The 14354-nt window shown below is 38.2% G+C and overlaps 2 protein-coding genes across 2 annotated transcripts; one reads left to right on the top strand and one right to left on the bottom strand.

Annotated features, from left to right (window-relative positions):
- Nucleotides 1-148: 148 nt before the first annotated feature.
- On the bottom strand, nt 149-4368 carry kbtbd12 (kelch repeat and BTB (POZ) domain containing 12). Its single transcript, XM_055023422.1, has 6 exons — nt 4255-4368; nt 2395-3552; nt 2043-2313; nt 1772-1922; nt 903-1100; nt 149-815 (listed from the first exon to the last, which is right to left on the bottom strand). Exons 2-6 carry the CDS (start codon nt 3465-3467, stop codon nt 646-648), a joined length of 1863 nt encoding a protein of 620 aa, XP_054879397.1. The 5' UTR covers nt 3468-3552; nt 4255-4368; the 3' UTR covers nt 149-645.
- An 806-nt stretch (nt 4369-5174) lies between these two features.
- slc26a6l (solute carrier family 26 member 6, like) lies at nt 5175-14351 on the top strand. The gene is made up of 19 exons (XM_055023411.1): nt 5175-5383; nt 5469-5608; nt 5759-5869; nt 6508-6683; nt 6764-6928; nt 7320-7472; nt 7794-7876; nt 7959-8106; nt 8209-8322; nt 8991-9068; nt 9175-9270; nt 9349-9455; nt 9551-9620; nt 9706-9798; nt 11030-11140; nt 11331-11762; nt 12793-12847; nt 12924-13069; nt 13258-14351. The coding sequence occupies exons 1-19, from the start codon at nt 5244-5246 to the stop codon at nt 13282-13284; spliced, it is 2445 nt and encodes an 814-aa protein (XP_054879386.1). The 5' UTR covers nt 5175-5243; the 3' UTR covers nt 13285-14351.
- Nucleotides 14352-14354: the final 3 nt, after the last annotated feature.

Raw genomic sequence — 14354 nt, 5'->3', positions numbered from 1 at the left:
CTCTCTTTTCCGTATCTTTTCTGTTCATCCTCCTCATTCATCCCCTACCTGTGAGGAGAAATATGTAGAAGCCCTGGAAACAACACATACTTGTGCAATAATGATTTTAAAAATATTGTGCATAATCAAGCTACAGCATCCAGGCTCCAAATAAAGTGCATATTTATTTCCAAAAACAATTACAATTTTATTCAGCATCAGCAAGCATACTGAAAAACAGTTCAATGACTATTATGTAAAATTTTCAATTTATAAAATTATACCAGGTGCTTCCTGTACATTATTTGCCATTTTGCATTTGTAGTCATCAAAATCTGAATCATCTTTTCTAGGGATGTCCAAGTTTGGTTTATATGTTATATAGAAGAAACATGTCATTATTAATCATGATAGATGTAAAGGGAATCACTTTTTTCTATTTGTAAAAATAGGCAGGTTTCAATATTCACTCAGGCTGCAAAATTCAGGAAATCCTCTCTGCAAGAGCAATACACACAAAATAGTATTTACAAATCGCATCTCTGCTTACCAAAGTGCATTCAAGTCAATAAGCGCATACCCTCTTCCACGCAGGCTAATAAGTGCATCACGGCTAAATTTCCTTTGCTGATTTCTCGCATCCAAACTCTGACTGACGGCTGTGGATCACAGTTTGACTACGTCTGAGGGTGGGGACATGAGTCCCCTCGGATTGAGACTTGCCACCAAGCAGACATCATAGTTGTCATGCATCAGTGCGCGTCGGGTCACCACTGTCCACCGGTTCTCCCATGGATCCAGCTCCAGTATGTCCTTTGTTATATCGTCATGACGATCTGAGATGAAGGAGTTGAAATTTAGTTGCAGCTTGAAACTAATTTAAAAAAAATAAAGAAATGTCAGTGCAAATTTCCTGTCAGTACCTGCTCCTTTGTAATATCCGCAAACATAAATTTTTCCTCCCACAACGCCTGCATTAGAGGCATTAGTACGCAGTGAGAGCTGGGGACACGGGAGAGGAGGTCCGTCCTTCCAGTAATCTCCATCTGGGTTGTAGATTTCCACAGCACTCAGACAATGACGAGACTGGCCTCGGTCCATTCCCTCACATCCTATTCCCCCTGCAAAACACGCAAGCACCAATAACCAAATCAATGCAATTGTTATTAATTAGCAATATTAGGGACTTTCTTGTTTGTTGTTTTTTTTGTTGTTGTTATCAGGTTTGTCTCCACATACTTTGGCTTTTAGTGTCTGATTAACTCAGGTCAACAACATACAGGGTCAGAGAGAAAGTTGCGGAGAAGATTGCAGAAGAATTAGGCTAATATTTCAAGCTTTTAGTTATAAAACATTATGAAATGCAGAACTGTGCATGTCAGTTTTTTCTTTTGATTCTGTTAGGTTTCTGCACCCGAGAGGGTACAGATGATTCCACATTGGCCATGAAGAGAAGAGTGTAAAGTTGAGAGAATATATAGTTTCTTTATCATTTGACAGCATGTGTGCTGCATGAGCTTGGTGGAAACGGTTAGTGTCTAGAAGTATTTTGTTTAAATTTGACTGAATCTGATCTTGGTGTTTGTGGACAAGCTAGTGACTGAGTGGCTTGAATCTGAAGAGGGAAGTTAACTATCTTTTGTTTATCACATTAGGACCATTGTCCTTCCAAATGTCAGTATTATTTGTTCTAGTGTTACTTTATTGCCAAATGAATGAAAGTTCCAATAGTGAAGAGAAATGCATGGTAATCATACCTAAGTTTTATCAGTTTAACTAGACCAAAACCTACCTATTACAAAGATTTCCCCATTCAGCACCAAAGCACTGCAGCGGTACTTGGAGTACTTCATTGGAGCGAGCTCAGTCCATTTGTTCATGTTCGGATTGTATTCCAGGAGGCGGTTACTAAGACGGTCTGGCTCATCATCCATACGGTACGACTGGAAGTTCGAGTGGAGTAGAGAATGAAAAGGCAGAGCAGGTGCAGACACGACAATAAGCTACCGACAAAAGTGTAATGCTCTGAGTTTCACATAACCAAAGATAGACGTTAGTAGTACCTGTGGAGTGCGTCCACCCATCACATAAAGGCAGTCTTTCATTCTGACCACACTGTGGTAGGCCAAAGGCAAAGGCAGAGGTGCTGCACTCCGCCAGGGCCCTCCCTGCAGAGACCAACGCTCCACACAATTTGTGATGAGAAACTGGTCCTTTAGCTTCATCTGCCCCCCCAAGAGGTACAGAGTGTCTCCCAGAGACCCCAGGGCGTAGGAGTCCCGGTACTCTGCGGATGTCAGGTGTTCCCAGCTGCCCTGGGCTTCTACTCTATACCTACAAACCCAGTCACACCACAATTAGTTTCTCAGAGGAAAAACAAGCTTTCAGCTGGAAACAATGCCACCTCACTCTTACCTGTAGATTTCAACGTTCATGTCTTTCTGTCGGGCCATTCTGCGTGCACTTGCCTCTCCTGCTACAATAATGTCATTTCTTTCAGTAACGACTCCAGCACACACATATCCCAGAGCCTCTCCATAGCGAGGGGAGGTGATGTAGTAGGTTCGGCCAGTGGATGGGGCAAAGCAAAAGCTTCGTTCTGTGTAGTTGCCATACCTCGACCTGATCCCTCCGCCGTCGTTACCAACACAAAGCAGCAGATCTGTGGTTTCCATTCCATACCTCAGCTTCAGTTTGCGTGGCGCAGCAGAGGGATGCATGGTTGCAGCCTCCAGTGCTTCATTCAACATCTCCAGACATTCAGCATCAGCCAGCAAAGCTGTGTTCCTCCTCATGGCCTCTCTTAAGTAGTCAGGGTTTACCAGCGGCAGACGGATCTTCTTCAGGAGCTCAGGGAGATGCCGAGCACGGACCTCTCCATCCATCAGGGAGTTGTGCTTGACCCAGCAAAGGACAACATCTAAGATAGTTTCTTCTCTTGTCACATTGAGATCATCAGAACTCAATAGCTTCCCGAGTTGATGGGCCTCCAGCTCCAGAACCTCCTCATTCTGGCAGACTTGGACAAAGTGCTGCCTTAAGAAGCGTTGAGCGTGATCAGCCAGCTCCTCTGCACCAAGGTCACGGGCAAAGAAATACACACCGAGACAGTTGGAGGCATCCATGTTCTCAGTCATGTGCTGCCGACAGCGTGCAAAGACCTCATCCATCTGCAGCAGAAAAGCTGCGATTGATATACCTTGCACATTGTCATTAGTGAGAGGAAGATCTGAGGTGTACATGTAGTTCAGGAGGAGGGCCAGGCTGTCTGCAGGCGTGTCACGCAGGAAGATTTCCCTGTTACTGCACTCACGCAAACCACACGTGAACATAACGCGGAAGTAAGGGCTGAAGGCGGACAGAATGACCCGGTGGCAGGGGAAGCTGATGCCCTCAGCGACCAGCACCACGTCCGTCAGATGCTCAACCTCTCTCATCTTCCTGAGCTGTTCAAGCAGCACCAGCCCATGTTTGGAAGTAAGATCCATTATTTTCTAAATTTATCAGGAAACTGATTATTTACAAGAAGTCACTGGAAACTTTACACAACCAGAATAAGTAATGTATTGGTTTCTGAAAGACAAAGAAACACAGAGAGACTTCAGTTCATTATATTGTTTTTCAGTACCAAAATATTTGTAAATGGAACAATAATTTATATTTCAACTTTAAAACATACAATATGTAAAATGCATGTGAATTATTATTTCCAAAAATAAAATGTCTCAGTTTCATGTTCTGATATAAAATCTAAACATAATTTTCTTGTAAAAAAAATAGTCTTTGCAGTTTACACAGGTTTCATAGGAATATATATCGCTCATATTTATTTTTTATTCCTCTCCAGTATAAGCTTTGCTTGAAGGTCCTAGTTGATATTTCCCAATCTGTTTACACAAACATTTCTATCCAGTTACAAATGTATATGTTTCTTAATGAAAAAAAAAACTGTGCTGCATTGATGTGATTGGATTACTGTTTTGGGAAGTTAATATAGTTAATTAGTCATTAGATAATTTCATAGAAAACTGTTTTTACAGTCTATCAAAATATTAAGTTTCATCCTACAAAATTAGGATAAATTCTAAAATAAAATATTTGACAAAAATGTAAACAAAAATGTTAGAAAATCAGTTGAGACAATAAATCTTTTTATTGTCATCAATCTAATGTGTAAATTAGTCAAGCTAAACTTTTTAGATTCCACATAAAGTAAAGTAAACATGCGGACGAGAACATTGTGCTACAGTTTGTTTGCTTGAGATAAAATCTTACCAAAGTCATCTGCTCTTCTTGACTCACTGAGTTTTCTTCGGTCTATGAAAGCCAATAAATATCCATGTTTTTCTTCAGGCCACACATGCTGATGATGTTGCCGAATGTGCAAGTCAGAGGGCTCAGAGAGATCTGAGCAAACTCGATGGCCAAGGTATGTAACCCCCTCCGGTGCTGCTGCCCTCTGAGCTGCTGGCCCAAAAATAGAGACAGTGTTGTTGCTGGCAGTAAGTGGGTCAAATAAGTTTGAGTTACATAGAAAATGTGTTACTTTGAAGCAATTGGGGTGACAAATGTGAGCAAATGTGTTTTTATTTATACATTTCTTCATTTGTCTTGTATCCCTACTTATTGGGCATAATTCTTCTTCCAGTTTCTCCACTGTTGCCATGTGCATGCTATCCTCAAAGAGATTAAACCTTTGCTCTCAGCTCAGAGTCAGATTTCATGGCAGTGCTTTCCTAAGAACTCGGTACATCTTGTTTCTTCACAGGTTTAAGCTGTTTTTAAGAGCTTGAACAATAAATTGTAGCCCTGCTCATTTATTTTATTTAATAAGCAGTAAAAGCAATAAAATATCTTCAAATCCACAAGAGAACACTCTTTTGAATTAGACACACTTTGAGGTTAATTATTCAGTAAAGGCTTCCTGTAATGATGTAGAAAATGTTCCTTTGCCTTTCACTGCCTTCCTTCTTGTTGCTGAGTAGAAATCTAGCCAGAATGGAAACACAAAGTCATCTAAAATCAACAGAGTTGATTTTTCTTTTTTTTTTTTCCTGACATCCGCTCCTTGTTCTGATCATTCATTAGTTTCAATGGCTCTGCCCACAATGTCCTGTCTGTTGTTAACCATTACACACTGCTGCATATAAAAGCAGATCCAGCTGTGCTCTGGGCATATCCAGGGGGTTCAATGACTTATGATGACTGCTTGTAGATTTTATGCATTATAATAAATAGATCTAAGTTCTGCATCTGATGCTCAAATGGATTCAAGAGCAGGATATGGGAAATATAGAGTGGAGAGGCAAGTCTTGAATGAGGAGAGACTGGAAGAGCTAACAAAGAGAAAAACACTCTCAGAAATCCACAAACCTCTGACTGATCGTTTGAAAGACTCCATGAGGTAAAGGGCTTGCTGTGTTGAAATGCATCTTTCAAATTTTTTGCGGGAAAAATGATTTTGAAAATGAACATTTCCATTTATGTAGATGTACTCTGCCAAAACTGAAGCGAAGTGTAATGAGCAGCTGTCCTGTATTGTACTGGCTACCAAAGTACTCGGTGTGGGACTATGGGATGCCCGACCTGGTCGCAGGGATCAGTGTGGGGATAATGCACCTGCCACAAGGTATGATAACTGTTAAAAATGAGAAAATGGATCTTGGCTGCAAATGATTGAGGAAATGATTAAGAGGAACTTAACTTGATATTCTTTTTGACATCTATTTCTGTATTTATTTTTTTTAAATTAAGCTAAAAATTATTGTGCATTTCACAGGTCTGGCATATGCACTACTGGCTTGTGTACCTCCTGTGTTTGGGCTCTACACGTCTCTCTATCCAGCTTTGATTTACTTCTTCTTCGGGACATCGCGTCATAATTCCATTGGTGAGCGCAGTCTCAACCATAAAACCCTTAGAATAAGAGATTTACAAGCTGTCAGCATGAATGCCAAATTAATTTGGGCCTTTTAATCTTTTTTTTTTACTCACTTTTTTAAAGTTCATATTAAATTAATTTAAAAAACAATAGGTTATAATTATCAGATTTCTCTAATCCATACATGATTATAGTTTTAGATTTTTTGGCATAAAAGCTTCATTTAATTTTTTCTGAGCATGTAAAGATTTTTCACAAAGCATTTGTTTGTCAATTATATTTACTTTTAAATTCTGTTGAGCCGAAGATTATAGATCAGGGTCTTCTGTCTTAGTCCCTCAGTCGGTTTTGTGTAGAAATGATTCTTCTGGCCAGTACCTCTGTTTTTTTTGTAGTTTCCAGTTCACGGCCGGTTTAAACATCTTAATCTGTCATCTGAAGGAGAGCTTTGGGTCTTCTTGTGGAAAATATTAAGAGATTTAGGTAAATACATGTAATGCATGAGCCTGTGTGGATTGGAGAAAATCTTATAAGGGTCAAACAATTCTTAAAGTTCTTAATAAAGTTTCTTAGCTTTAAATGCCTTTTAAAAATGCATTTCTTGCTGAAAATGTTTGTCACTGCATATATGTTCCTTTATTTTTTAGGCACTTTTACTATTCTCAGCATCATGGTGGGCAGCGTGACAGAGAGACTCGCTCCCGATGAGTCTTTCTTTCAAAAAAACGGCACCAATTCAACGTTAGAAATAGACTTAGCGGCCCGGGACGCTTACAGGGTGCAGGTGGCAGCCGTTACCACCTTCCTTGGAGGACTTATTCAGGTTTGGCAAACAGTGCAGAAAATAACTCTCAGGTTTTGCTTTTGCAACTTCATAACCATAATAAATAACTGTTTGTGTAGGTGCTGTTAGGTGTGATAAAGTTTGGCTTCGTGGGAACATATCTGTCTGAACCTCTGGTGCGGGCTTACACATCAGCTGCAGCAGCACACGCTGTAGTGGCACAACTCAAGTACTTATTTAAAGTTTCCCCAAAGAGCTTCACTGGGCCTCTGTCGCAAGTTTATGTGAGTATCATCATCTGCTCACTCTGGCTTAATGGGCTTATTTGAGCCAACATATATGAGCACATATATGCAATAAATAAATAAATAAATAAAATAAAATAAAAGCTAAAAATATGTTGTTCAAAAAACAACACTGACAAGTCAGACTTTATTTCTAATCTCACAAAATATTGTGATAAAAACCATTTTTAAAGTCTGCGAGTTCTTTACAGCTCTGTACCTTTTTCAAAAAATCTAATGTTTGATAAAATACAAACGTATGTAAGTTTTAATGGATACCTTTACCAAAATATGTTAAAGTATGTTTACAGCTGTTTACAGTTTCAGTATTTTGGGCCCAATTTAAAGGATTACTAACTTTTCTTCTGCTTCGTCTTGTTTTGATTTTCAGACTCTGGTGGATCTTTGCCTCTCACTGCCTAAAACCCATCTTCCCACTCTGCTGGTCAGCTCTGTAACCATCGTTCTCCTGATTGGAGCGAAGGAGCTCAACTCGTTTCTGAGCACAAAGCTGCCGGTCCCCATACCTGTGGAACTCATCACAGTCAGTGGATATAAAGATACACTCTTTGGTCTCCTTTTGCTTTATCAACACTGTGTGTGTATGTGTGTATGCTCTGCTCGGTGCTGCTGATGACGCAGCACTAAAAAAAAAGCATAGATGCAGTGGAAATAAGCAGCTGATTCAGCAGTAATGGAAGGACTCCCACATTTATGCACTTCACTGCAGAAATGTGTAATGTATGGCTAATAATTAGGTCCGCACTTGGTCCATGATTGACTATATTTCAATGAGTAATGTCTAGGGCTGGAACAGTGTTGTGAAATACGCTTGTTTTTAATTCATGTCATATAATTTCTTTAGATTGTAGCAGCGACTCTGTTATCATCCACTATACACCTAAACAACAACTACAGTGTTTCGGTTGTGGGAGAGATCCCGAGTGGGTGAGTTTTGGATTTAGATTAGGCTGCTATAATTTCCGTTGAGGCTTTTTTCCACCACTTTTGCATTTTTCTTCTTCCCCAGTTTAAGCGCTCCCTCTGTCCCCAAGCTGAGTCTTTTTGGAGACGTTATCGGTGACGCTTTTGCTCTGGCCATCGTTGGTTATGCTGTATCTATTTCTCTTGGAAAAACATTTGCACTGAAGCATGGATACAAGGTGGACAGTAACCAGGTGAGTCTGCTCTCACATCAAGCCGTTTAATCTTTCTGCTTTTATTCTTGTTTTGTATTTTCCTGCATTATTGATCCATTCTTTCTCTCCGCCGTGGTGCAGGAGCTGGTGGCGCTGGGTCTCAGTAATGCAGTGGGAAGCTTCTTCCAGTGTTTCTCTGTCTGCTCCTCCATGTCTCGAAGTCTCGTTCAGGAGACCACTGGAGGAAAAACTCAAGTGAGTGAGCAACAGCAGACAAGATTTAAATTAGCTCTATTTTTCAAATATAAGTCATTCTGCAGTTTCTGAAATAGAAAAGAAAACTTTTAGTTACAAGCCTAAAGAAAACCCAAGTAAACAAATGAAACAAGACATGTTTAAACAAACTGTAAAACACTTTTGTTGCTAAAGCTTCTCCAAAAGGAACAAAGTTAAGTAGTTTGAAAGTAACAAATGACATGAGAATGTAAATATTATTTGTTTCTACAAGACAAATCATTTTGCTTGTCATTCAGCATCTTACATTATGCATTAAGTGAAAATGGGAAATTATTTCTTTCCATAAATATACAAAATATTCATTACTTGTTTTTTACCATTTGAAATTTTGCATACTGTTTTCAGTATGTTAAATTTAATAATTCACATTCAAATTGTAGTATTTTTCCTGAAATCAAGGATGTCATGAGTTAAATTTACAGAATTACATCAAGAAGTAAAAGTGATTGTTTTAACTTGAATGGTTCTAAAATAGGTACTGTAAATGTCAGCATCAACAATTTATTCAAATCTGTTAATCGTTTTGTTTGTTCAACCTGCCATATAACTATATCTAATTTATTCGGACAAAACTGACTGATATGTTTTATTCACATGCCAAAAATCTTGTGGTGTCATTCTTGTAGATGGCTGGAGTGGCCTCTGCTCTGATCGTACTGGTGACGATACTAAAACTTGGGATGTTGTTCCAAGAGCTGCCAAAGGTCGGATATTTTCCTCTTTTACGACTACAACGACAGTTCATATCCAAGACACGAGCATTAATGAGGTCACACTCTGGTTTAGGTCTAATTAAGTGTGTCGCTTTAGGCCGTCCTCGCATCGATTGTGCTTGTGAATTTGAAGGGCATGTTCAAGCAGTACTCTGATGTCGTTACACTGTGGAGGAGAAACAAAATCGATCTGGTGAGATGTTGTGATTAGACAGGGACTTTACTGTTTGGCTGCCATCATGATGGACGTTTTGATTTCTGCGACCCCCAGGTGATTTGGTTGGTGACTTGGACGTCAACAATGCTGCTGAATCTGGACCTGGGTTTGGCTGCGTCCATCGCCTTTTCTCTGTTCACAGTTACCTTCAGGACTCAGATGTAAGATTCTTCATCACCCTATCAGAGTTTCAACATTCTGTCCCACAACACAGACAAATGACAAATAAATACATGTTTCAACTCCTGTTAATTAGGCCTACATACTCTGTTCTGGGAAATGTCCCTGGTACAGAGCTCTATGTGGACATAGAGACACACAGAGAGGTAAACATGCAGAAAGCCAAAAATAGATGTTTTTTTCTTCTGCTCTGACTGCAAAATAAGCTGGTGATATTTATGTATGTGACAGGCCAGAGAGGTGCCAGGTGTTACTATTTTCCGCTCCTCTGCTACAGTTTATTTTGCCAACGCTGAACTCTACCTGGAGGCTCTGAAAGAAAAGGTTGGTCCTCTTTCTTTCTGTTCTTTTGTTAAATCAACCTGTCATTAAACATTTCAATATTACAATATATTGGTAACTGTAAATGTTTCATAAGTGTTTCATATTTTGGTTCACACTATTTTCTTTTTTTTTCTCTACTTATATTGACAAATGATTGCTTATTTTATTGTAAAAGACCAGAATTCAATAATATTTTATTCAAAGGATGTCGTTTCTTCTCTGACATGCATTTTCTTGGGCATGTTTTAAATATTTTGAGACAAACCTCAGTCAACAACACAAAGAAACTACTGCGGTAATAAAGATAAGGTGTAGTTGAGACGATATTGTTTCCAAACAATTTTGTATGGTATGATTTTGTAAAAAGTAGGAATAAATAATAGTGCAGCGTTCTCTCTCTACTTTGCTGTAAATCTCCAAGTACTTCCTCCAGGTTAAGGGACAAGCAAACAACCATTTCGTCTTGAGTCACCAGCTAAGTCAGCCTAGATAGTTAAAACACTGCAATAAGGATATAAAACAACTGACAGCGTAGCTTCTAGTCAACTTGTAAAACACCAGCTGAGCTACAATAAAATTCCACTTCCAGAAATCTTGAGTTTAACAACCAGCTAATTTTTCTGTTTTCTTTTAAATGTTTAGAAGTTGTCTTTCTGTTCATCAGACTCTTAAAATCAGCTAAAGATCCATGTTTGTCCAGACATACTTATATAAAATTATGCTAGATTTAGTCTTTTTTTTAATATCTGTTTTCTTGTGGATGTTTTTATGTTTCTCCTTAAATGACTTAAAAACTTTCTTTATTTTAATGTTTTCTGTGTCCTGAGAACTTTATGGTCTTCATATCTTATCTTGAAGAGTGTTTTGTGACGACGTCTCAGAAGCACTATATCATTCATTCATTCATTCATTCATTCATTCATTCATTCATTCATTCATTCATTCATTCATTCATTCATTCATGTTTCTACCTTAGTTGAAATGTTCCATATAATCACTATGTTGGTAAATTCAAAGACAATTGATGTTGGATTTTTTTTTAAATGTATGACAAAGTAATTTAACCCATATTGCATGTTCAGGTCTGGTTAGAAAAAAACAGAAAGATTATTTATAATACCATTTCTTGTCAAATGAAAAGTGACAAAGAGCATACTGAGTTTACCAATGCATCCATTTCTTGTTTCTATTGTTTAACTGTGATGTTGACTTAATGTTTGCCTGTTTCCAGAGTGGGCTTGACATTGGTAAAATGATTATGTATAAGAGGAGGCAGGAGGCCAAACAGAGGAGAAGAGAAAGGAGAGCTGAAAGACGAGCAAAGAGGAAGGCTAAAGGAGAGGTGGGAAATGTCCACCACAGAGCAAAAAGCATTATTTTATTTTATTTTATTTTTTTGTTCAGTTTTAATATTAGAATTTTTATTGTGAGGTTTATGGCAACTTAAATGCAAAAACAAGACATTCATAATATCTGTGCTCCACACTGATGTAACCAAAGCTTAAAATACTTCCTTTTCTCTAATTATTTAGAAACGGGCACAGAAAGCAGCTGAGCAGCATTCTGGGCCTCCAGAGATCTCAGTGGAGGAGGACGAGGCAGACGACTGGAGAGACACACACATAGACATGACATCTGAAGAGGAGGAGGAACAGAGCCGCACCGAGAGGGGAAACGGGACAGTGTTTGTGATCCCAACCACTCCCCGGACGCCCGACGGTTGCTCCAGGTGGGAGTACCTCAAAGGAGGACATCCAGACAGCACCAGTTTGGGATGGATGTCGGAGCTACAGGACGGGGACACCACCACTCTGGGCTCCAGCAGCGAGGACACTCTGAGTCGGGACCTAGAGCAGGTGTCTCTTGGGTCTCTTGGGAAGTGGACGTGGGACATTCACTCAATCATCCTTGACTTATCCACGGCTAACTTCATTGACACTGTGGCCATACAGACACTGAGAAATGTAAGTAATAAAGAAATAAAAGGACCTCGTCGTGTTCCTTTTACTGGAAGGGTTTATTGACTGAGTTCTTGCTCAGCCATCAACTTCTTTCTCTCTGCCAGTTTTCTTGTTCAATAAAAGATAAATTGGGCTCAGTCTGTACTAGTACTTGTTTTCCTCGGCAGAGCAATGAAGAAGTTCTTGCTGACGCTGACTTTACGCAATTTGTTTGTTTTTCTTTGCCACATCCCGACTCAGCACTTCTCAGCCTAATTGCAACTCCATTTACAATGAAGTTGGAATGTTGTGTATAACATAGATAAATCCAAATTACGACAACTTGCAAATCCTTCTCAACCTATATTCAAGTTATTGAATAAAGGCAAGATATTTAATTTTCAGACAAATTAATTTTACTTTAAAATATTCACTCAATTGGAATTTGATGCCTGTAGCACATTCCAAAAATGTTGGGACAGTAGAAAACTGGTAAAGTTGAGGAATGCTAAAAAAAAACCCTCCTACTGTTTAAGAACAATATTTCTCCCTACAAATGTAGGTATATTGTTATTTCATAAAAGTACCAAAAGATTCAGAGAATCTGGAGAAACCACTGCAAGTAAAACCTCTGATCCCCAGGGATCACTGCATTGAAATAGAATAAAAAGGACTGCATATATTTGGGACTGAATTGGACAACATTATTACATTGGACTGATGTGAAGTGAATTTTCACCAATTTAGACTTGAATTAAATGGATATAAACTGAATCTGTTTGTCTTGTGAATTACCTGACGATGACATTTGGTGTACATTAGTTCTATGAAACTTTTTTTTGCTGAATATACACATATTTAAATGCTATAAAAAATTTAAGAAGCATTAACATGTTATGGGGGTAATTTTACACCAGTACACAGGTCAAATTTGATGTATTCTATCAAATTTAACCTTGTTCTGTTTGTTTATTTCTGAAATCTTCAAAATTAAATAAAATATTTTTAAATTTAAAACATTGACTGAAGAAACCTCTATTCCCGGTGTTAACAGATCTTCCGGGACTTCAGTGAGATTGATGTGGATATCTACTTTTCCGGATGTCAAGGTGAGTGAAACTCACTTTTCTTTTAGAACAATATTTAAGAATATTGTCGTCCTCTGATTCCTTTCCTTCTTTACAGCGTCTGTTGTGGAACAACTGGAGCGTGGTGGTTTCTTCTCGGAAACTCTAAGAAAACAACATCTTTTCGTATCTGTTCATGATGCTGTGCTCTACTGCCTCAACCACCGTGGGGCAGCATCGCTTCCCAGATACGACCCAATACAGGTGAGTAAAAGAGGCTGAATTACAGGTCGCATGTGATGAGTCCAGAAATAACACAAATATCTCACCATTCATTGTTTGTGTAGCTTTTTACAGTGATTACAGTTTCTTCTTTTTATTGGGTTAAAATTTCTGATGTCTCACCCATGTTTGTTTCATGTACTGACTTTCTGGAAATTTTTCTGTTACAGGCCCTGCAGTGCGGCACAAAATTTTAAAGGCAACAAAATATCAAACGAAAAGAAGCAAATGAATGTGAAAGAAGCTGTTAGATTTCATTTGGAGGTGGATGACCATGAGCAGAATGAAGTTTAAACAGGTATTAAGAACTAGTTTTATAAAACATACAGTGTAGTAGAGGAGTCAATGTTTATTTCTTCGTTTTGACTTTTTTAATCCTTTAAACTTGTTGGTTCTGTTCTGTTCTTTTGGTGGATTTTTAGTGATGTTTTGGACTTTGGAACTCATGTTCTGTTTAGTATCTGTCATGGAGGAATTGTTTTGTTTATCAAACTCCTAACTCCATTCATTTTGTTCAAATAGCCTTCAGAACTGAGAGAATGCACCTGTGTTGTTGTTACAGATAACACTAAACCTGTTTCAGATTTGATCTTTGGGCATCTTGTTACCAGCAACCTTTCACATATTTGTTAATATTTCTAAATCTTACAAGTTTGCTTTGTCGCACAAAACATGCTTATTTTCGCACCAATGATATGATTCCTAAATGTCAACATTAATCTGCAAAGAAAAAGAGTACTATAATAATTAAAAAAATTAAAGTAGATTAAATGCAATAGCACATTCTCACAATGATTTTTTTTTAAAATCCAGCCTTTAATCTACTTAGAATTTATTTTTTAACAAAAAGTCACAATTAGTAGCAACTTTAATGATTCCTGCGAAACAAAATAAATAAATATATAAATAAATTGGTGCTCTTTCAGTCTGATTAAGTGCTTGATCAATTTTAACATTATATTAATGATTTTCTGCTTTCCTGGGCTTTAATTTTGATGAGACCCATAACCATTCTTCATCAAATTGGGAAAACTGCAAAATTTGTCATTTTAAAGATTAGATACTGCATCAAATCTTCCCTGCTTCTTAAGAGGCATGACTTTCAAATCTTGCTTGTTTGATGGAAGTGAAGATCACACAGTGCAGAACATGCAGTCATTATAAGGTACAACAGCTGGTCAGAGTACATATGAAAAGCAGCCAAAGTCTAAAATTTGGCTGTTTTACAGATCAAAAGCTCTGTCACCTCAGTAGAAACAAATTAAGG

The sequence above is a fragment of the Poeciliopsis prolifica genome, unplaced genomic scaffold, assembly GCF_027474105.1.
Source record: "Poeciliopsis prolifica strain line A6 unplaced genomic scaffold, Auburn_PproV2 SCAFFOLD003, whole genome shotgun sequence".
Taxonomy (NCBI): Eukaryota; Metazoa; Chordata; class Actinopteri; order Cyprinodontiformes; family Poeciliidae; genus Poeciliopsis; species Poeciliopsis prolifica.
This window is presented reverse-complemented; position numbering and strand designations above follow the sequence as displayed.